This window comes from Myotis daubentonii, chromosome 1, assembly GCF_963259705.1.
Source record: "Myotis daubentonii chromosome 1, mMyoDau2.1, whole genome shotgun sequence".
Classification (NCBI taxonomy): domain Eukaryota; kingdom Metazoa; phylum Chordata; class Mammalia; order Chiroptera; family Vespertilionidae; genus Myotis; species Myotis daubentonii.
The window spans coordinates 140,759,293-140,783,413 of NC_081840.1; the positions used below are offsets into that span (position 1 = coordinate 140,759,293).

Here is a 24,121-nt window from a genome sequence, read left to right on the forward strand (position 1 = left end):
AAGATTAATTTCAGTCCAGTGCTGGTAAAAATAATCACAAATTCACAACTAGTAAAATATGAGTAAATTATATTACTTCGTATCTTAAAAACATTGTATCCACTTGTTTATTGTTAAGTTGGCTTTATAGGAACAAATGTATTTATTTGTTAAGATTATAGTAATATACAAATTATATTACATTAAGACATTAATATATAGAGATTTTAAAAATTATTCTATTCCCTTTAGAAGTCAATCCAAGAAGAAAAACGAAGACCAAGGAAAGATAGGTAATTATAATTATTTTTTCTAGATTTCAACAAGTTATCAAACCAAAATATAAATCTGTATGTTCAAATTAGATTAATAATCACCAGTTTTATGTGGATAGATTTGGAAAGTAGTGTGCTCTCAAAGTATTTATATTATGAATGCCTATATGTGGTTTAAGATCTTGTCTACTGGCAATACACTGAGCTAGCACAGTGCGAAGCATACAGTAAGAACTTAAATAGTTTTGAATGAATTGTACTGTCACAATCCAGAATTTGCTTTTCTTGGTCCATTGATATGGTTTTGATTGGGCAATTTGAACATGCCCATGCCCATGAACTTTCTTTCCCCAAACTCCTTTTTGCTTTCTATTCTTGAAGACAAAACATGCTAAATCTCACTTTTACAGACTTGTTAGGAAGATAAGGTTTGTGTCACCTGCAGGTGTGGCACACTTAAATTCACACGGGTCCCCTTTACCTATAGTATTTCAGCCAACCAGACCTATACTATTTTAATATTTTGCCATTATTTCAATCAACTAATGTCCAGACAGTGTTAATTACATTTGCAGGTTCTTTTGTTAGGCATGAGTGGACGCAGAGTTCTTAATTTATGAAAGTTAATTTATATGTTGGCATCTGTAACTTGAAAAGCACTTTTCCCCAGAAGCACTGTAGCACCTGGTCGTTGTCCAGACCTGTCCCTGGTGACCTCATCTGAGTCCTACAGATGCTGAGCACCACAGGCACCAGAACTGCAGTCAGAGTAGATCCAAGAATTACAATGGTTGAGGGCACAACCCATGGGCAGGAACTAAAATCTAGCGCATACACAAAAAATGATTCCCAAAAGACCAACGGGCAGGGGAGGACAGAAAGTTAGCTGTAAAGGAATAAGGAAGAGCATGACACATTGTGTACATCACTATATTGACGATTGATAAAATTGGAAAATGCTATGTGTTAGTACATAAAGTGGCCCAAGGGTCAGTTGTGACCCCTGACTTAGTCTAGCCAAGCTGGAACATTGTACTCACTGGCTATTAGTGACTACTAATGCTGTGTCAAGTTGAAGGCGACAGAACCAGGACAGTCCCCTCCAGCAGCCAGTGTTCTCTTAAAGGTAAGAGGTAGCCCTAACTGGTTTGGCTCAGTGGATAGAGCGTCGGCCTGCGGACTGAAAGGTCCCAGGTTCGATTCCGGTCAAGGGCATGTACCTTGGTTGCTGGCACACCCCCAGTAGGGGGTGTGCAGGAGGCAGCTGATCGATGTTTCTAACTCTCTATCCCTCTCCCTTCCTCTCTGTAAAAAAATCAATAAAATGTATTTAAAAAAAAAAAGGTAAGAGGTAAAGGTTTTGTTTTTCTCTTTAATTTATAGTATATGCTACTTTTGCACATTTCAAGACTCCTCCTATTTCTATTGACATGTAAGTGTTACTCTTAAATTACAGTAAATGCTTTTTAAAAAGAAAACAAGTGTCCTGTAAGTTAATAGAAAATTCAATTGATTCTGTGGTGTGTTTGTGTGTTCATTTACAGTCAGGGAAAATTATTAGATTTGGAAGATTTCTATTATAAGGAATTTTTGCCCAATCATTCTGGACCAAAGGAACATAACCCTAGTTTACAAGAACGAAGACAACAGAGAGAACTCCAGAATCAATGTTTTAAGGCTGATGAAAGGTAATAAACTTCACATTAAAGCATAGCATTTTCAATTTTATACTCACAATCCCATTTCTAAAGCACTTTCATTTTATGTATGACAAATCATTTAATGACAAAGCACCTCCTGAATATTGCATCTTATGATTAATATGTTGTTTAAAAGTAAAACCGTAAATATTATAGTAGGGTAATCAGACATCCCAGTTTTTCTAGCACAATCCTAGTTTATACCTATTTTTTGGTGTAATCATTAATTACAGCCCCCCTGCCTTTAAAAGTATCTCAGTTTGGATGATAAATTTATGGTCATATTAACCATAAGCAATTAACCATATTCAAAATGTAGTTAACCTCAAACCAATGCAATTTTAATCACTAGTTTCTCAGTTATGCCATGTAATTTTTCAGAATCAGTGATGTCAGACCAAACCAACATTTGGGAGAAAGATTCATTTGGAAATATGTACCTGGTATTTTGGATTTATTCTCTCACTTTGCCACCGGCTTTCATTTCAAGTAACAAACAGTTTGTAGTTTACTTACTACCTTGGTAATTTTTTTTTCTTTCCCCAGACATTCTTCATGAAGTTGTAAAATTGAGGGCACATAATAAGATGGTAACATGGTGTATGAGAAATGGGACCAATGACAAGCCATGAAAAGCTGTTTTCCTAAAATCCTAAACAAACACCCTAGCAACCTGGGCCACTCAGGGCCCTGCACCAGTCTCTTCCACAGTGTGAGATGGTGCGTGAGAGAAGAGGCTTCAGAGCAGTGGTTCTCAACCTTCCTAATGCCGCGACCCTTTAATACAGTTCCTCATGTTGTGGTGACCCCCAACCATAAAATTATTTTCGTTGATACTTCATAACTGTAATGTTGCTACTGTTATGAATCGTGATGTAAATATCTGATATGCAGGATGTATTTAGGCGACCCCTGTGAAAGGGTCGTTCGACCCCCAAAGGGGTTGCGACCCACAGGTTGAGATCCGCTGCTTTAGAGTCAGACCATCTCAGACTTGGATCCTGACTCTGCTACTTAGTAGTTGAGTGACCTTGCTTATGTTCCTGGACCTCTGTAAGCTCCCGTTTCCACATCTGCAAAGGGATTTACTAATAACTGCCTCACCATGATGTCGTAAAAATGAATGAAATGATGTATATGAAGCGCTTAACACTAGATGTGGCATAGGAGAGGCAGTCCTTAAAGACTATTACCATCTCTATTTGCTTTTCCAGAATCTACCCGAACTATGATTTCTTCTCCTTGTACCCAAAAGAGGATGCATTCTTTCATCTTGGGATCAAGAACTGTAACGTGTTAGAGCTTAGAGATGTTTCAATCTAACCACAGAGTTCTAAACAGGAGAATACCAAGTGCCAGAATGATTTAGTGACTTGCCCAAAGTCACACATCGAGTTAGTGAACCAAAATCCAAGTGTTTTCTACTCCCTGCTCAAATTGCTTTTCACCTACTTACCTGCTTCCCATTTTAACAACCCAGTCTGCCTCCCCTCCAGTGTATTTTCCCCCTTTCTCCACTGGCAGACACACACATGCTCTAAAAGCATTACATCCCTGAAGCATTGCCTGGTGTTCTAGTAGTGTCTGTGAATGTGTAGTTAATGCTCATTAGAATAAGAATGCTAAAAGCTAGTATTGGTTGAGTGCTTACCTTGTGTTAAGCACTATGCTAATATCTCATTTGATCATCATAGCAACCTTCTGGGGCAGTTACTAATATTGCCCCGTTTTATAGATGAGAAGGCTAAGTCTACACATTTAGTGGCTGAAAATACTCACCTAAACAGTAATTGATGAAGCCAGAATTTGAACATGGGCCTTCTTGAGTTTAGAGTCAAGGACCTTAACCACTGCTCTGTATCACCTCCCTAAGCAACACCCCCCGCCCTCCGCCCAGGGTGTTTGAGGAAGGGATAGTAGTACATTGGTGCATGAAATGTGACCCTTACATTGAAGGAACTTGATTCTAGAGAGAAAGTATATTGATCTAACATAGCTGAACAAGGTGACTCTGAGATGGGATTTTCTAAATTAAAGAAGCTTAAAGAGACAAAGCATTCAAATGGCCCTGGCCAGTGGGACTCAGTCCCTTGGAGCATAATCTCATGCACCCAAGGGTCTCAGGTTTGATTCCAGGTCAGGGCACAGACTCAATTTCAAGTTTGACCCCCGGTTGGGGGACCTATGGGAGGCAACCACTCCATGTTTCTCTCTCGCTCTTCCTTCTTCTATCTCTAAAATCAACGAAAAACATATCTTCGGGTGAGGATTTTTAAAAAATACCCGAAGACACTAGGTAAATCTTGATAGGATCCTGAATTTAAAATAAAAAACAATGCAGAAAAACAGCTCTAAAGGACACTTAGGACAGTTAGAGAAACTTGAGTCTAAACTAAAAGTTGGATGGTGTTAGTACTACAGAAAGAATATAAATTATATTATATATTAAATTATTATAGAATACATATCGTTTATATTATATATTTATAGCACATAAATATAACATATTTATATCGTTTTTAATAAGTATAATATATTCTGACAATGTTATATGTATCACACACACACACACCAAGTACTGATATAACCCAGGAAGGTGTGAGTAGATCTGGGAATCAGGAACAGCAATGATGAGTTAAGAGTCTCATAATGAATAAAAATGGTGGCAGGTAGTCAGTGATTAGAGAATAGCATTAGAGAGCAACAAGAGAACTGATGTCTCCTTAGCTAATACTAAGACAGAAAGTAGTGGGGTCTCTGTTAAGCAATAGAGAGTAATGTAGGGTATTTAAGTCATAGTTGGTTTTAATTTGGACAAGAAGCTATAGAGAGGATGGGAGGGGAAGGGTGTTCCCTAAAATGGAACAAGAGTTCCTCATTTTAGGGTTAGGAGAATTATGAAAGAAGTGTCAGCAAAAAAAGAGGCAAAGGGATACAGTTGGGAAAGTATGAGATCTAAGTGCTCTAGACCTGAATTTGAAACCCCACTCCATTCCTCATTAGTCATATCAACTAGAATTTTCTCATTTATAGATTGAGGATAAGAAAAACTAAGGCTTTGTCATGCTGTCTTAGAATTAAAAATAATGTGTGTCATGTACCTGGCAGATAGTTGATCCTCAATTTTCTTTTACCAGAAATGAGATGAACAGTAATGAGATTTCAAGTCAGTTACCCAAGATCCTCCCCATAGGTACCACCCAAAGTCCTTCCATGTCAAATATCCACTGAGCTCATGATGCCCTAAAAGACCTTCCCAAAGGTTGCTTTCTTTTTCTTTTCTTTTTTTCCATTGTCAAGTACAGTTTACATTCAATGTTATTTTATACTAGAGGCTCAGTGCACAAAATTCATGCCTGGCCCGCACACTCTCACAATCCGGTATCCCTCACTCCTTACCACCTGCCTGCTTGCTCCTTACTACTCCTTAAGCACTACCACGGAGGCAGGAGAGGCTCCTGCCACCACCGCTGTGTTTGCCAGCTGTGAGCCCAGCTTCTGGCTGAGCAGCGCTCCCCCATGGGAGCGCACTGACCACCAGGGGGCAGCTTCTGCATTGAACATCTGCCCCCTGGTGGTCAATGCGCACCATAGCGACTGGTTGTTCTGGTCGTTTCACCGTAATGGCCATTTAGGATTTTATTATATGGATTAGTTTCAGGTGTACAGCATGATGCTTAGATAATCATAAAACTTTACAAAAAGTGTTCCCCCCAATGTTTCTAGTGCTCACCTGGCACCATACATAGTTAAAACAGTATTTTTTACTATATTCCCTATGCTCTACAATACATCCCCGTGACTATTTTATAACTGCCAATTTGTACTTTTTAATCTCTTCACCTTTTTCACCCAGTGCCCTAAGCCCCCTTCCATCTGGCAACCATCAGTCTGTTTTCTGTATCTATGATATCTATTTCTATTTTATTTGTCAGTTTATTTTGTTCATTATATTCCACATATACATGAGATCATATGATATTTGTCTTTCCCTGACTAGCTTGTTTCACTTAGCTTAATACCCTCTTGGTCCATCCATGTTGTCACAAATGATAAGATTTTATTCTTTTTTATGGCTGAGTAGTATTCCATTGTGTAAATGTACCACAGCTTTTATATGTACTCATTTACTGATGGGCACTTGGGCTGCTTCCAAGTCTTTGCTATTGTAAATAACGCTGCATGAATATAAGAATGCATATATTCTTTCAAATCAGTGTTTTGGTTTCTTGGGATATGGAATCACTGAGTCATAAGGCAGGTCCATTTGTAATGTTTTTTGAGGACCTTCCATACAGTTTTCTGTAGTGGCTGCACCAATCTGTATTCCCACCAGCAGTGCACAAGGGTTCCCTTTTCTCCATATCCTCGCTAACACTTACTGTTCGTTGATTTATTGATGGTAGCCATTCTGACAGATGTGTAATATCTCATTTTGGTTTTCATTTGCATTTCTTTAATGACTAGTGACACTGAGCATCTTTTCATATGTCTATTGGCCATTTGTATGTCCTCTTTGGAGAAGTATATTTTTAGATTTTCTGTTTACTTTTAATTGGATTGTTTGGGTTTTTTGATATTGAATTGTGTGAGTTCTTTATAAATTTTGGATATGAACCCATTATCAAGTGTATCATTGGTGAATATGTTTTCCCATTCAGTCGTTGTCTTTTTGTTTTGTTGATAGTTTCCTTTGTTGTGCAAAACCCAAAGGATTTCTTTTTTAAAATTCTTTATTCAGAGTGGGCTAGAATAAAAGCCTATTCCATCTGCAGAAATTCTAGTGTTTCCTTTCTAGCCGGTCAGTATTTTCACTCATTTGCATATACCTTCAATGACCTTGCCCCTTTCTCCTTCAGTTATATTCAACGGGTAAACCCAGCTTCCTACCCAATCTATACATGTACCCATGTAGCTGAATGTAGCTTTAAAAAAAAAAACAGTCTATTATCATTTAAAACTTATGACCACACACATTAGGCAGGCACTTAAGAGTCATTTTGAATACTACATTTCCCTAAAAATCCATTATGCAACTTTCCCAGTTCATTCTTTCAGACTTCCTCTTCTCTCATCAAACCCTCATAATCTACTCACTCTCATCAGACAACCTCTTTTCCTAAGAAAACAACAGTAGAGAACAGATACATGCTCCCACCACCATATCTATCACTTATTCATATACCTCCCTCAGTTTAGCATGGATGACTGTCCTCCAGGTAAGACCAAACCTTCCTTTTGTGCACAGAATCCAGTTCCTTCCTCTACTCAAGGACACTGTCCTGCAATTGTCCCCTCGCTTCTCTGCAACTTGAACATTTGTTCTCTTTACAACATCATTCCTGACAATTTGTGAACAGGATGCAGTTGGACCCATCATAAAATATACCCTTGACTCAGTCCCCTGCCAAACCACTCATGTTCCTGTTCTACATTATAGCAAGGGTAATCCATGAGGATGACTCAACCTCCTCCATGTCCTCTCTTCCCTATCTCTCTTGAGCCACTTCACTCTTGAACTACTCCACTGAAAATGTCCCTGCCAAGGCCACCAGTGACCTCTATTTTGCCATATGCCATTATCTATTCTCAATCTTTATCTCACTTATCAACATTTAACATGTTTTCTTTACAATTACTCCTTTTTTTCTTTAAACATCTCTTTCCATTTGCCCCCAGGATAGGACTTCTCTTGCTTTGCCTCCTACCTCCCTGACTCCTCCTCATTATTCTCCTTTGCTGATTCTTCCTCATTTCTCTCAACCATTCGAGTGTCCCAGTCCTTTGCTTTGTCAACATATACACTCAAGACCTTAAGTATCATCTATTTACTTAAAATTCCTGAACTGAAATATCTAGCCTAAATCAGGACTTGTGTAGCTAACTGCCTATTCAATACCCCCTCTTGGATATCTAATAAGTAAACTTAGTATAACCAAAACCAAAATCTTTACCTCCACCCCCCAAAAAATACTATTCTGCAGCCTTCCCCATCTCAAATGGCAACCCCATTTTTCTAGTTGAGTAAGCCAGAAACCTTAGGGACATTCTCGATTCCTTTTCTTTATGTCCTATATCCAATCCATCAGCAAACTCTTTCAGTTCTACCCACCAAATATGACCAGAACCTGATCAATGTCTTACCTCCTCTAGAAGCCTTAACAGACCTCCCTACTTCCTCTCTGAGAGTCCGATCCTTTTAGGAATCATTCTTCTGCTCAGAACTCTCCAATGTTTCTCTCACTCTAAATAATATTCAAGTCCTTGCCATGGTCTCAAAGCACTAAATTATCTGCCATACTATCCCCTCATTCCTCCTGCTCTCATCCCTTGCTATTCTTCCTCTGGCTTGCTCCATTTAAGCCTCAATGGCCTCCTTGCTGTTCCTTGAGCACAATATATACACTGTAGTCTTGGAAACTTTTCATTGTTCGACTGTCATCCTGGAATGACTGTCATTCCCTCAGAAATCTGCCTGGCCCACTCCTCCCCTTCCTTCAGCTCTCTCCTCACATGCCACCTTATTAGAAAGGCCTTTCCTGACCACTAGGAAATGGCTTGTCCACACACACACACACACACACACACACACACACACACACACACACCACTCTTTCCCATTAGCTACTTAATTGGTCTGTCTAGCTCCTCTTACCATCTGGTATTAGAAGCTATCTGTGGTCCTTTCCCATACTAGACTATAAACTCCATAAGAGCAGGGACTTCTGCTCACTCATCACCTGCACTGGTGGCTGACACTTAGTGGGTGCTCCGTAAAATGGATGAATCTCCGTGGCTGCCTTTTACGTGTACATGGCTTCCCCAGGGAAAGCTGTAGAATCCAAAGGTAATCATTGGCAGGGTTTCCCAGCGGTAGGAAATTTGGCCCAACAGCCTTATTGAAAACATTGAAAATGCCTACAGGGCTAACACCAACTGCGTCACTAGCCCAGTGGTGTGTTAGATTTGGCAGGGAGTTTTTAAGAAACACTTGAGCAGTGTAAAAATGCAAAATAATGGTTGTCTGTTAGGCAACTAAAGTAAGTACTTGTTTATTGGTTGTGAGCTATTTCAAGCTCAAAGAAGCTAGTCTTTCTGAACTACACATTCGCTGGTGCTTTACTTAGCTGTCATTCAAACACAAAGTCACCAGGTTCCACCAGCTCTTCTGCTCCTCAGCTTAGAGGAGCTTTGAAAACCTGCTGAGAAAAATTATCGCAGATCCGTTTGACCACGACCCTGATTACTTAAATGTACGGTTTTCAAATGCCTGATGATGGTGGAATGTGTGGAGAAGAATGGGTGGACTCGGCTAACTCAGGGTGGGTGGGGATGCGCTGCACGTGATGGCGCCACTGACGCTTGGCTCTGGGTCTTGCTGGCAGGTGCTGGGCGGTGGAGGATCCCCAGAAGGAGGAGGAGGAGGGGGAGAATGGACCCTCGAGCAATCCCTACGACTACAGGAGGCTCCTGCGCAAAACCTCCCAGCGCCGGCGCCTGGTCCAGCAGGTGTAGCCCGTCTGCCACAGCGGCAGCTGTAACGTGCCCGAGACTGCTGCTTGCAGGGTCCAACGCGCTGAAGTCTGGACCCCGATCTTGGCAGGGGCTACCCACTGCGCTCTCCATGGAGGGCCTCGGCCAGCTTTGGCGCTCGGAGGGCGAAGACCTGGGAGCTCTTCGGACGCCCACTGGCTGCGCTCCCTCACCCTCCACTCCCACCAGCCCACCAGCCCCTGTCGCCGGCCCCCAAGGCAGCGCTTTGTTCACTTGGCTGCCACACTCCTTCTGATGACTGGAAGGCGCCCGAGCTCTCATTGACCCCCCTCCCCCTCCTCTCTCATTTTGGGCGACTTCAAAGAGTTCCTACTTCCTGGAAACGCCTCTCCCAGACCGCGGCACACTCGTGGGTGGGTTGAGTCTCTTAAAACAGAATAAATCCTGAGGAGAGGCATGAGGATGTGGGGAAGTTTTGAAGATGAACTTAAACTCGTGCTTTGCCTTCCCGTGGTTATTAAGTTACTAAATAAAGGAAGTGCCTTGGAGAGTCCGTGGCTTTCTGGGCCTGTGCATGTCTTCCCCTGGGAGGTCTAGCTCCTGTGGTCCTGCTGTGCAGGCTGGGATGACCAGGGAGGGGGGCGAGGCGCCTGGCCTTCTGTTTCCACCAGTGAACAACTCACCACCAGCACCCCAAAGACTCATATGAAATTACAACCTGTACTTGTGACACAAACGTTTCCTCCAAATCTCCAAATTCCCCAACACAAACACTGCACACACACACACACACACACACACACACACACAGCCTGCCCAAACACTGTGGCTTCCTTTGGCCCCGCCTATAACATTTTTGGTCCACTACTGAATGAACTGTCAGATGTTTTAGGTTCTCTCCGTCTGCAGATTTGAAGCAATCTCCCAGCTCTGAATTTTGGTGAATTTAAGATGGAGGGGCCCTCAGTGGATAGAGTGTGAGCCTGCGGACTGAAGGGTCCCAGGTTCCATTGGAGTCAAGGGCACATGCCCAGGTTGCAGGCTCCATCCCCAGTAGGGGGCGTGCAGGAGGCAGCCAATCAATGATTCTCTCTCATCACGGATGTTTCTATCTCTCTCTCTCCCTTCCTCTCTGAAATCAACAATATATATTAGAAATTTGAAATTCGTGCAAGGGCCTTGGCCCCGCCACCGCCCACCGCCTCCACGGGGCCAGGGGCCTCTGCTGCGGTGCCCTCTCCCTTTGTCCAGAAGGATGTCCGGTTTAATTAGCATATTATGCTAACCCTCCGTGTCTTTGAGACCTGGAGAGGGCATAGGAAGGGTGGCGCCGTGGTTCCCTCGAGGACTGATTGGAAGGAGGGTTCTGGCTAGGATGGGGCTTGCACCATCTGCCTTGTCCCAGCTCCTACACCCATGGCCCAGAGACAGGAGACTCTGGGAAACTATTCGAGGAGAAGGCGAGGGCATGTGCGCTGGCCGATTGTGTTTGTTGTGCCGCTTGGTCACCTGGATGTAAGGTTTTCTCCATCCCACTGAATGGGCGCTCACAGGCCCCCAGAGACGACTCATGCAAACTCTTAATTTTACAAATGAGACGCGCCCCAGGGGCAACCTCGTACTGAGACCCGGCTGAGATCCAAGGCCAAGTGCACTCTAGCTAGGCCTGCTCTTTCCCTAGGTTCGCGCCGCGGCCGCCGCCGGGGTTGCGACCCAGAGGAGGAACCACCCGGGGCTGTGCGGCTCGCGTCCGAGCTGCGGCGGGCGGCGGGGCGGGGCCGGCCCCGACACCCATGAAACCTGCCCCGCAGGACACGGCTCACTGGCGGGTCTCGGGAGGAAGCGATCTCCGTAACCGAAGGTGGCCCGGCCCTCCGCCCCTACCCAGCGCTCAGGCCGCCGAGAGGAGTCTGGGGCTAAAGGCCGAGCTTCCTGGCAGGCCCCTTCGTCAACCCAGCCTTCCCGAGTGGTTCCTGCAGACCAGAGCCCTGGCAGCCTGGCCCTTCCGTTGCTGGAAAGGGAGGCAATGGCCCGTCCTGAAATCCCCTCTGTTAGGTCCGTGCAGACAGGATCCAGGCCAAAAGACGTTGTGCGAGTTTTAAAATTGGTGTTCCATTCTCTCAAAGCGGCTGAGACCAGTGTGTCCGGTCAGCGAGCAAGTGTAGGGAGGGCGGGATATTTGTATTTCCTGCGCAGGTCGGAGTAACCGGTCAGACCAGGTGCCAGGTGATGGCGGGAAGCCGGGTGTAGGCAGTCCGCTGCGAACTGGGAGAGGCTGTTTACTGGAAACTGCAAGCCATTCGTCATGTCTTGCAAAATCTGAAATAAGAATAATAGGAAAATCGCGAAATCCCCAAGCAGCGGGTAATGGAAAAGTACTGAGCACAGGGAAAGGTAGAGAATGTGCCTAACATCTTCCCCTTCCCCCCAAGAGAATGGCAAATGTTAGGTGAAATACAATGTTTTGTTTTTGTTTTTTCTCTTGTATTTATTTGTTTTGAATCTTTTTTCCATCTCCCTTCTTTCTCTGTCCTTCCACTTGTAAGCACAGGGAGGACATAGGGAAAACCTGTACCGCACACCCTTCTTAGGCGGGCCTGCGGCGCGATCTCTGGATAATCCACGGACAAAAAATAGGTCAGCCGAGGGAGCCGGCCTGGCAGCCGCGCGGGACTGTGGGTCTCTCTCTCCTTAGAAAGCTTTTCCCCAGAGCTGGCCGCCTCCCCTTCCCTGTCGCAGGCCGCCTCTTTTGTGAACTAATGACTGTAATTATTACCTCCCAGAGCTCTTTTGTTATCTCCAACCCCAAGCCCAGCAAGGGGGGTGGGGTGTGGGCTCTTTTGTGAAATGCGTCTGTAAACAGCAAATTGCCGTCTAGGCGGCAAGGCGTTAGGGAAGGACAAATCAGAGCCTGAGAGCCTCTGAAGTAGGGTGTTACATTAAACATGCAAATACTACCCTTGGACTCAAAGTATTCCGGAGCAGGGGGATTTAATGGAGTAGAATTTCAAGCCACCGTGTTTTAAAAATCCGTGAAATCCAGGTGTGATTTCTACCTTCCTCGTGTTTTAATCTTCGGGGATGTGTGTGTGTGTGTGTGTATGTGTGTGTATTAAATGCTCGTTTTAAAGAACCTTTCTGTTTTCGACCACTCATCCATAGCAGAAAAGTTCTGCCACCCCAGCCTGCTGGCCTGAAGGGAAACATTGGCAGGATTTGGTGTGGATTTAAACAAAGAACCGGGCTCCCGGGCGCGCATCTGCACGGCTGAAGCGAGAGCCGCGAAGCTGCCCTTCTCCCCAGAAGGCGGAACCACCGCATCATGACACCCCCAGAGTTGTGACCTGGCTTCACCGGAGCGTTGGAGCCGGAAGCCACAATGAGGGGCCACAATGAGGCCTGGGTTGGCGCTCACATAGCGCCCGCAGCCTGGTGCAGGCTTCTGAACCCAGCCTGCTCTGCGCCCTTCCCTGCGCCCACTCCCAGAATGGGCCCGGCGGCCGTGGGACCGATGGAACGGCTCCTTCGGGATCGGGCACGTGGGAAGAAGACACAGCTTAGTGGAGACAATTGACCAGGCTTCCTCGCGCCTCGGGACACTGGAGTTGAACTTGAAGGCTGCCATGCTAGCTCCACGACGCCCTTTCTCAGCCAGGGCCGAGGGGTGATGGCCGAAACGGAGGATCCGTGGATCTCTGCTTTGGCAGCAGCTTTGGTGACTTGGTTAGGAGGTCAGAGAAAGAGTGGTTGCAACACAATGGAAATGAGAAGCTTTTGCCCAAGGGGAGCAGGACGCCAGGAATGAACGACTCCGCGGGAGGCCGAACGCAGCCCTTTCCCACCCGGTCCTCCTCGCCCCGCTCGACACCAGCTTAGTGTGCGGGAGGGTCGCTGCTCTCTAGATGGCTACGGGAAAGCAATGCGAGCTCAGCGGGCTTTGAGTTCTCAGGGCGCCCTTCCTTTGTTTAACAGCTTTTATAGAAAGGAAATTGTAAGAGAGGAGAGACTTGAACTTCCTCAGGAAAGGAGAAACCCCTTTTCCACAGGCCACAGATATAGCCAATTACTCCACCCGCTCCCCCCCCCCCCCACCACACACACACACACACACACACACACATTCTATCCTAGAGATTCTCAGGGGGAGAGGGGTCATTGATTTGAGGCCCGCTAAAAAGAGGGCCCAGCAGGAGATGCCTTCTTTCCGCCTCCAATTTGGAAAGCTCCAATTGCACAGGAGTTGAAACTCTGTGCACGCCTCCCACGCACCCACCGATTGCAATCACACGGAAGAAACGGCCCTTCCGCGCCTCCGCAGGCCAAGGTCACAGATGACCCGATCCCATGCCCCATCGACTGTCAATCCAGCCAGTCCTAGCTGCTCTCCTTCTCTGCTCTTCCTCACGCCCCTTCCAAGAATTTCCCATTTGTTTCATTTTTTTCTCCAGCCCGAGGTCCTCGGTGATAGACTACGGTAGACTCCAGCATGGATTTTAATTGCCTCAATTGGCAGCCTTTCTCCCCATCCATCAGTCAGAAGCTGGACGGTGGGTCGGGCGGTAGCGCGCTCGAAAGGCCAGGACTGGGGCGCCGCCGGGGATCTCGCGGCTCAGTAGGCAGGCATTAGGCGCTTCTAAGAAGCTGAAATGAGCCCATTAACGCGTAGGCGCCCTTCCCCCACCATCCCCTCTCGGAGCTGCGGAACCGCTCGGGATTCTGGCCCAGTCGCTCGTCTCTCTCGAGTTCACAGCGACCCTAGCACCCACTTGAAGGAAGGCGGGGGCAGGAACCGCGCCTCCTCCTCCGCAGCCGGAGCCAGACCTCAAACAATACCCTAATCCCAGTGTGCGTAAAACTGCTCCCCGCCACCCTTCCCGCCTCGCCAAAGTCTCTCTGGTCCACCCTTCCCAGAGGCCAGCGCGAAGTCAGCCGCGTTAGCACCCTGGACAGCGCATCCGGGCCGGGAGGCAAGCGGGCTCCCTCCCGCCTTGCCCTCTGCGGGAGCTCGCGGGCACACCTCCCACCCACTCACTCCGACTCCAGCTCCTGAGCGCTGTCAGTCTCACCCTCCTGATTCAGCGCACTCCCGCCGCCCGCTCATCCATCCGTTTCGGGTCCCCTCGCCTTCAAAATCACTCGGGCGCTCTGCGCTTTCCCCTCTCCTGGCTCTGAGAACCCTCTCTTCCCCTTCCCTACTTAGCATTCTAGGCTTTCAGAGCGTTGCCGCCACGTCTCAAAGCCCTAACTCCAACACGCACACACACACACACACACACACACACACACACGCAGACACGCACGTTTCCTGTCCCTGAGTGAAACCTACCCGCGGCCGCGCGGGTCCCCGCGCGTTGCCCTCTTTGCACACACACGCACACACACGCACGCGCGCGCGGGACCGAGCCGAGGGCAGCGCGCCCACACTTCGCACTCGGAGGCGATCTGCTCCGGTCTCGCAGCGCCGATGGCATCTCCCGGCTCCAGCTTTTGGTCTTTCGGCTCTGAAGATGGCTCCGGGGATCCCGAGAACCCCAGCACAGGTAGGAAAACCAGGACCTGCAGCAGGCGAGCTTTGAGGGTGGACTGGGGTGTGCGGGGCTAGGGGAGAGGAAGGAGGTTTTCCACCTGCAATAGGAAACTTCAGCGGCTGCGTCCTCCTCTCGGGGTAGGTCCCTGATGGCCCAAGAGACCAAACCCCGCAGGTCCTTATCCCCTAAGAAGGCGCCCCACGAATCCTGGGTCCGCTCCTCCGAAGTCTGGGCGAGCCTTCTCATCAGAGACGTTTCCTCGACCCCTCAATTCTTCAGGCCTGGGACACTGCCACCATCTTGGTGTTTGGATCCTAGAGAGGGACAGAGTGGCAGTGGGGAAAGGATAAATGGGAAAGGGGAGAGAATTCTTGGTTTGAACGGAGAGCCTGCGAGGAAAGGGACAGGCTCGGTGTCTGGGAAAACTCGCCCGAGCGAGGCAGGAAGGGGAGGGAGATTGCCCGAGCCGACTGGCACCTAGAAGCCGCGGTGTGGGCTTCACCTTGGGGGAAAGAATCAGAAAACTGAGGGCCGAGCGGAATCGCCAGGCTCCCGCGCACTTCCCGCACCTGCCCGCGGCGCCGAACCCGGGGCGGCCCCTTCCTGGACGCCAGGTGTATTGACACTGTTTACAGAGAACGAAATTTAGCACGTCCGTCTGTCTGCTCTTCTCTTTCTGCCTCGCCGACCTCGTGTCTGTCCTTACAGCGAGAGCCTGGTGTCAGGTGGCCCAGAAGTTCACCGGAGGCATCGGAAACAAGCTGTGCGGTGAGAGCCGGTGCCCCGGGGCGGGAGGCGATAGGGCTGGGCGCCTCGGAGCCGCGGCGCAAAGCCACCTTCTCAGCTCTGCATCCTCAGCCCCGGAGTCGGGGTTACTCGGTGCGGGGTGGGCGGGGGCTGGGGAGCCGGGCCCAGAGGGCGGCTGACCGAAATCCGCGCTCGGTGTCTTTGCCCAGCTCTGCTCTACGGAGACGCCGAGAAGCCAGCGGAGAGTGGCGGGAGCGAGCCCCCGCGGGCCACGTCCCGGAAGGCCGCCTGTGCTTGCAACCAGAAGCCCTGCAGCTGTCCCAAAGCGGATGTCAACTACGCATTTCTGCACGCAACAGGTAAAGGCGAGGCGCCTCGCTGGGCCCTGGAGCCAGTGCCGGTGGCTCTGCCCGTGCGCCATCCGGCGCCGCGAGCCCGACCCCCGGCTTCCAGGTGGAGGGCAGAGGATGACTTTAGGAGAATCTTCAGCTGAAAGGGAGACACGCAGGGCCTGCCCCGGGTCCGAGACCCGAACCCAGCCTCTGCGCGGTGCGGGGCGCCCGCATTGGAAGGGGCGCTGCGGTGGCCGAGGTGTCCTCGCGCCGGGAGCTCCTGGTCGGCTTCTTGGTGCTGGAGATGCCTGGGGTGGGACTCGTTTTCCAGGTCAGAAGTGAAAAGACTTTCTGTCTTTAGATCGCAAGAGTAATTTGTAGCTGCGATTTCACAGGAGAACGATTCTATTCACGTGAGAACTGCAAGCGGTGTTGCTCCCTTGCATTTACATACCTAGTCATCCAAACAAGCGCGCGTGACACACACACACACACACACACACACACACACACACACACACACACACACTGACCTCGGAAACAGCGGGCCTTCCTAATGGGTCAGCGTTCCTAACTTCGCATGTTCCGCTTTGCCCGGTTTGCCCAAAGGCGTTGGTTCCTCAAACACTTCTGACGTGGACAATTTCCATAATCGTGGCGGATGGTTTACTGAGAAAAAACGTTTCTGAAGAACCCCTGTGGAGAGGCACACCCTGTTTTAAAAAGAAAGCAATTAAGTTTAGAATTGAAATGCAGGAATTCATTTGGGGCGGGAGGTGGGGAGAAACACTAATTTCTCTCATTCCTTCCTCTTTGAAAAGTGCCTCCCTTTGAAAGAAAAAGCTCTGAGTTTCCCAAAGATTTTTTTAAACATGCAATCGCCAGCTATTAGAGAAATTGCTGGAACAGATCTTGCCTGGATACTTCATAGTAAAATTAAAACGTAGCGTTTTGATGACAGTATTCTGGACATATTGGGTTAAATTATATATATTATTAAGATTAATGTTACCTGTTAAAAAATAAAATAAAATGTGGCGTTTTGATTTCATTCTTTAGACCTGCTGCCAGCCTGTGATGGAGAAAGACCCACCTTGGCGTTCCTGCAGGATGTTATGGATATTTTGCTTCAGTATGTGGTGAAAAGTTTCGATAGATCAACCAAAGTGATTGATTTCCATTACCCTAATGAGCTTCTTCAAGAATATAATTGGGAATTGGCAGACCAACCACAAAATTTGGAGGAAATTTTGATGCATTGCCAAACAACTCTAAAATATGCAATTAAAACAGGTATTGTCTCATCAGAAATAATAAAGCTCTTTTTTCTTTCACAATCTTTTTTTTTTCTATAAAATATTTTCTGGGTTTTTTTTTGGAGTTACTGATATTTTCAAATTTACAAAATTTTTCATTATTTAAAAAATAGACATTATCAGAATGATCCTAATCAAAAGCACCCTTTACTATTAGTGTTAATGATCTGAAGTTGATAATGTCAAAAACATTATCTAATTATAAATTGTCATATTTTACATTGCACATATTTGGTCAAAGAGATGAACCACTGATATAGAAACAAGCATTTGTCAGCAGAGGCCAGTAGAAGCGACCCAAAATTCAGAGAAAAAATGGGGGGGGGGGATATGAAAATGAACGGTCAAAAAATATGATCTAAACAAAAGCCCAAATGCTAATATAGTGATGGTAATTACTTTGACATAGGAAGAGTGAGAATTTGGACAAACCATCCTATGTAATTATTGATCAAGAGGGATAATGTTTTGGCATTGTCTCAAATGGCCAACACTTTAGATTTGAACTACAGTTTGTCTCTATTTTCAAAGAAATGTACACAAAAGAAAACACAATTCAAACTACCTTAACAATTTAGCCATATTATACAAAATGTACACTTCACAGTCACTCTGTATATAAGATAAAGGGGGGTGGGGTGAGTGAGGGAAATCAGATATCCTTAGGAGCAAATTTATTGCTTTTTCACAGAACTCTTCATCATCTATCCATTTTATAGTGCCAGGTGTACCATTTGTTTGGGTGCATTCTAAGTTTTAATTTTGTCTACACAAAATCAGCTATTCATCTCTCAGGTCATGATTACCCCTTTATTTTTCTACTTCATCTCTAATCATCCTGATACTTCATTAGAGCAATAAAAATGACTGAATTTTCAGGGGGAAAGAGAGAGAACTTGTGGATCTAAATTGATTTGTGGCTAATTGATTTGGAGCTAAATTTGATCCATATAATTCTAATCAACAACAAACATTTTAAGAATATCTGCTGTGTGATTTTAGCTCTTTGTGTGTGTGAGTGTGCATGTGTATGTGTGTGTGGTGGTGGTGTGGGGGAGGTGTTCTTTGTACATTCTTTAAACCAACAGAGAGGAAAAGTATGCATAGAAGAAACCTTAGGAAATTAATTTACTGAACCATTGGTATCCACTTTTGTGAGACTATAGACTTAGGACTGGATATATAGGGAAAGGAATTTAGTTTGGTGATTTCTATCAAATTCCGTCTGTCCAGTATGGTTTTGAAGGCTTATTGGATATCATTCTCGGTTATGTTCATAGAGAATCCACATTATTTATATACTAGGCATTAAAGATTTTTTTTCTCCCAGCTTTTCATGTATCTGTAAGTACAAACCTGAACAATGCTTTTAATTCATTTTTTGTTTAACCCATTCCCTTAACTTGATATTTAAATGTTAATAGTAAAATGCTACTTAATTTTTTTATTTTTTTTTAATTTTTATTTTTTTGCTGCCAAACCAAAATGAATCTATACAAATGTTTTACATCTTTGTCCTTAAAATCTGGTTGTGTCTGAAATACAATTTAAAGACTTAAGATAATGGGAAATGCAAGTCAATGAAAGTAATTCTGTCTGCCAATGTTCCATTTAGTGTCAGGAAAACATGGGTCAATTCAGTTCTTTGATTTTTACGATAATGTTTTTACATCTTTTGGGCAAGTATAGCTCTCATGCATGTTATTTAAAGTTTAGGAAAAAATATGATTGATTAAGTTGGATTTTCAAGGTATATTGATATTAATTCAATATCAATGTTATTCATAACATACATAGTCTTCCCCCTTACCCACAAATAGCATTTCAAAGAATTAACAGTAGTCATCTTCTCTATAGCATAAACTCCTATAAACTTGTTACTTACAGGAGTTTATGCTATAACTTGATAACAAGTTTATTTAGGGTTTGTAGAGTAGTTACTACCCTGCTACATTAAGCATTTTAATGATTCTCAGGAGATTGTTTTTTAAAAATGCATCTTATCGACTGCTTTCTATTGAGAATCGTTAACCTAATTTCCACTTGGACTTCAAGCTTTGAGTGGCATGAGGAGCAGTGGGGAAATGATGCCTTCATGTTTTGATAAAATTACCTCTGTAAGAAATATTAGGACCAAAAACTGCCAAAAATGGTAAGAATCCTGGAATAATTAGCATTTGTAGGGGTCCTTAGATTTGGTGGTGGTGGCGGTGGTGGTTGGGTGGTGGAAGGGTTAAATGTCATCTTGAATCTTTTAACTAAACCATCAGTCAAAGGAATTGAAGGGTTAGTAAGTGAGACCTCCTTGGGTGCATGTTAACAGTACAAAGAGAGCAGTTTGGACGACTCTAGGCCCCTCCCCCACTGATTCTGGACAAGCAGTCTGTGCATCCTTCCTGTCTCATTTGCTAATCTGTGGGGAGCATTGTAGAGCCTGAAGCGACTCTAATCTCACCTTTCAAACTCACTGTATCACTGGCTGCTCAGGCTACCCTGGCCATCTGATTCCTGGCGTGGAGCCTGGCAGCACAGGGCGGTGGGGGCAGCAGCAGCAGCAGCAGCAGCAGCAGCTGGATGCCAGGGCTGCCAGGACAGCTCCGCAAGCTCCAAGGCAGGTCTCCCACTCTCCTTCTCTCAGAGAGCCCTGCCTGGATTTACCTGCAGCTTGTAGGGGTCATTCGAAGGAAGCAAAATAATATTTCTGCAGAAATCAAGAGGTTATGTTGTTCCGACCTGTCAAACTATCTCCCTCTATATTTTCACATCGTTATCAGTAAATGAAAAAATTTGAGGGAAGAGAGATTCAGGGAAAATGGGTGACCAAGGCCAAAAAGAAATACAGAAGGGAGATGGGCCACTGAAGTATCAAATTTGTTCCCACCATTTCCCAAAGGCAATCATCAGGGGCGACTGGTCTTCTGACATCCTGGGCCACAACACAGGCCTTGGAATCTCTCTCAATTTTATGCCGAGGATTTCATCCCAAAGTTTCCATAGAGTTAAATAGTGGGTGCCCGCAAACAGCAGATTCACGGAGAAAATGTCTACGAATTGCTAAAGTAGATGAACAGATAGATTTGCTAATCCTTATTAATTTCCTCGCTTTAAAGAAATGGCTTAAGGAAAGGGAAATGCAGGGGCACCAGAAGGGAGCAGAGGACTGTGGTTTCAGCTGTGAGCTCTAATGAAATGGGGAGTCAATGAGGCAGAGAGGAGTGGGGGTTGTTCCAGAGGGCAATGGTGGAACCCAACGGAGGCTTTTTCACTTTCCGTGGATGCACAAACTGACAGGGTCAGCATCACAGGCCTGGAAAAGAGCAAAAACACATAGAGGGGCACTGTGCCAGGCCAAAGGGCGGTAAGACAATGGTGGAGGTGGGGTAGAGAGAGCTGCACAAAACCCAATCTCTTTCAAATGTGCTCTTTTCTTTCCTGGCTCCTATCTTTTCTCGCCATCTAATTGTCTAGCCACATGCAGGGGGCTGATAAGAGAGCACTCCAGTCCTAGAGATAGCATCCCTGCTTTCTGCTTTGCCTTTTTAAATCTTGTTTTGCCCATGCTGGCATGAGAGACTATCACACCCCCAGGCTTCAGACAGATGCCCAGTAAGTGGCAGGTGCCTTTTTATCAGACGCTATTTCCATAATTGTTCGCCTTCCAAAATTTTTGCTGCTAAGCAAATCACAGATTTATAGATAGGTTTTATGGGGCAAGACACAGAAGTGGAATTCTAATGAGATACTTACCATCACATTTAAAATAATGGCCTCAGGAGTATTTGGATGTCAACCCCTTAAGAGAGTCTCTGAGAAATCCAGAAATTAATTAGATAAGCCTTGCTAATGGACTGATTGGTCCATTGACTATATCTTCATGTATCTTGTTGACAAGACAGTGATGTTGACTGTATTTCTCTTTATTTTAAATCACAGCTATGAAGGAGTTCTGTTGTTTATAATTAAATATTTGGACAGGAAAAAATTGACAAGAATTAGGTTTCTCCATGCCATCTTTAGACAATCATCACCTTTTGAATCAAGGGCAAATCATTCAACAGAATGTCCTATTTTCTCATTTTTGCCTTGTCTTTTGTAATCATCAGCCGTTTGTCACTGATATCATTATGAATGTTGGCATGGCTGGCAGATGTCATGGTATGACTGATTCCAGAGCAGCTTCAACAAAAAAAGGATTTTTAGTAGCACCAGTGTAAACAAGAAAAGCCTGTCTTTGAATAGCTTTGGATTGCACAAGCACTATAGTTTACAAATCTACTGAAAAAAGGGCTACATTTTTCCCACATTGCAGACCGCATTTGTTATTTTAATAGAGAATATTTAAGGACCATATTTAGAAATACCAAAAATCAAAAATAGTCTCTCTTGTTAGAGGAAATGTACCTTTGGGGGGTGTGTGTGTGCATGCATGCATATTGGGTTTTTGAATACGGATTTCCTACTTCTATGGGATCTTTGAAGGTTCTTTAGCAAGAGAAATTGTGTGTTGGAGAGGCATTTATTTTCATTGGATGCAGTCCTGATTCTGAGCATCCATTTTATTCAGGGCATCCCAGATATTTCAATCAACTCTCCACTGGACTGGATATGGTTGGATTAGCAGCAGACTGGCTGACATCAACAGCAAACACTAACATGTAAGTAGGTAAATGTGTTTTTGTGTAATCATGAATAATTATTAGTGAAGTTTCATAGTCTTTATTCTACCTCTCATGTGAAAATATCTTTTATTAAGTAATCCCTAAAATAGTGATATGGATGTCAGACATACATTGCTGTTCACTCTAACTTAATAGAATATAGTGTTGATATAACTTATGCAAAGCTATACAACATTTTTTAAACACAAAAAGGGACCTTTTTGAATTTTGGATTGATAATAATGTATACTGTAAAAGACAAATGAGATTAGATGTTATCTTTTAAATAGTGTTACTCAGCAATGTCCTTTATTTATTCAATACTAGAGGCCAGTGCACGGATCCGAGCACCGGTGGGGTCCCTCCGCCTGGCCTGCAGGGATCCAGCTGAAACCGGCCATCTGACATCCCCCAGGGGTCCCAGATTGCGAGAGGGTGCAGGCCAGGCCGAGGGACCCCAGCAGTGCACGAATTTTTGCACCAGGCCTCTAGTATGCATATAAGATCTTTGGTTAATCTCTTTCTTCCCTCCCCCTCCCCCTTCCCTCTGAGATTCATCAGACTGTTCCATGTTTCCATGCCTGTGCATTGAGTGTCTGCCCCCTGGTAGTCAGTGCATGTCATAGCTACCAGTCGAACTGTCAAACAGTTGCTTAGGCTTTTATATATATAGACTAGGGGCCCGGTGCACGAAATTCGTGCACTGGGTGTGTGTGGGGAGGGGAGTGTCCCTCAGCCCAGCCTGCCCCCTCTCACATACTGGGAGCCCTCAGGCGTTGACCCCCATCACCCTCCAATCGCAGGATCGGCCCCTTGCCCCCCATCACTGGTTCTGCCCCCAGACCAGGCCTGATGCCTCGGCCAGAGGAGTAGACCCCCATCACCCTCCGATCGCCTGATCGGCCCCTTGCCCAGGCCTGACGCCTCCGCCAGAGGTGTCAGGCTTGGACAGGGGACCCCCATCTCCCCCTGATCACTGGCTCTGGCCCCCGCCCAGGCCTGAGGCCTCTGGCCCAGGAATCATGCCTGGGCAGGGGACCCCCATCTCCCTCTGATCGCTTGCTCCACCCCCCGCCCAAGCCTGACGCCTCTGACCCAGGCTTCAGGCCTGAGCAAGGGGACCATCATATCCCCCCAATCCCCGGCTCCGCCCCCCACCCAGGCCTGATGCCTCGGCCAGAGGAGTTGACCCTCATCACCCTCCGATCACCAATCACCGGATCGGCCCCTTGACCAGGCCTGAGACCTGCAGCTGCAGCGGCCCCGCGATCGTGGGCTTCGCTTTAGGCCCAGGCAAGGGACCCCTAGCTCCCAGGACTGCCAGCTTCGACCGTGCCCAGCTCCCATCGCTGGCTCCACCCCTACTTCCTGCTATCACTGGCCAGGGCGGCAAAGGCACCTGATTCTCTGATCATGGCTGGGGGGCAGGGCAAAGGCGGCCCCAGGGCTGCCTTTGCCCTGCCCCCCAGCTCTTAGCTCCCCCCTGGGTTTCTGATCACTGTCAGTGGCAGGGGGCTTCTTCCTGCTTTCCCTTTCACCTCCCTGCATTGTGCCTACATATGCAAATTAACTGCCATCTTGTTGGCAGTTAACTGCCAATCTTAGTTGGCAGTTAATTTGCATATAGCCCTGATTAGCCAATGAAAAGGGTATTGTCGTACGCCAATTACCATTTTTGTCTTTTATTAGATAGGATGATAAATGACCATTGTGCACTAAGTCGATAATTGAAGCTCTTAACTTTACGAACATAGAAAAATGAGCAAACCTTTTAGAAGACATAATTTTTTTCTCTACTTCATGTATAATCATAACATTTGTGAATGCAGGATTTGAAAAAAGGAAATAGTTCTGTAGATACTATAGTGGTGAATTATTTATTTGTGTTACATAAATAAAATGTGGCCATTACTGCATTTCAGGTTCACCTATGAAATTGCTCCAGTATTTGTGCTTTTGGAATATGTCACCCTAAAGAAAATGAGAGAAATCATTGGCTGGCCAGGGGGCTCTGGTGATGGGATATTTTCTCCTGGTATATGATATTACAACTTTTCTTTGTGTTTCTTTCTTCTGGTATGCAATGCCCTAT

The 24,121-nt window shown here is 45.9% G+C and overlaps 2 protein-coding genes across 2 annotated transcripts in view; both read left to right on the top strand.

Moving 5' to 3' along the window:
* MYO3A (myosin IIIA) overlaps positions 1-9,953 on the top strand; it is a 213,019-nt gene extending 203,066 nt beyond the window's left edge. Inside the window, exons 31-33 of the mRNA XM_059660968.1 lie at positions 232-272; positions 1,799-1,942; positions 9,340-9,953. Of these exons, the coding sequence (XP_059516951.1) occupies positions 232-272; positions 1,799-1,942; positions 9,340-9,469 (315 nt within the window). The 3' untranslated portion in view covers positions 9,470-9,953. The remainder of the gene's footprint in view (positions 1-231; positions 273-1,798; positions 1,943-9,339) is intronic.
* Positions 9,954-14,391: 4,438 nt separating this feature from the next.
* Positions 14,392-24,121, top strand: part of GAD2 (glutamate decarboxylase 2) — a 62,156-nt gene continuing 52,426 nt past the window's right edge. Inside the window, exons 1-6 of the mRNA XM_059660981.1 lie at positions 14,392-14,988; positions 15,685-15,744; positions 15,933-16,082; positions 17,115-17,348; positions 21,936-22,026; positions 23,952-24,064. Coding sequence (XP_059516964.1) covers positions 14,913-14,988; positions 15,685-15,744; positions 15,933-16,082; positions 17,115-17,348; positions 21,936-22,026; positions 23,952-24,064 — 724 coding nt within the window. The 5' untranslated portion in view covers positions 14,392-14,912. The remainder of the gene's footprint in view (positions 14,989-15,684; positions 15,745-15,932; positions 16,083-17,114; positions 17,349-21,935; positions 22,027-23,951; positions 24,065-24,121) is intronic.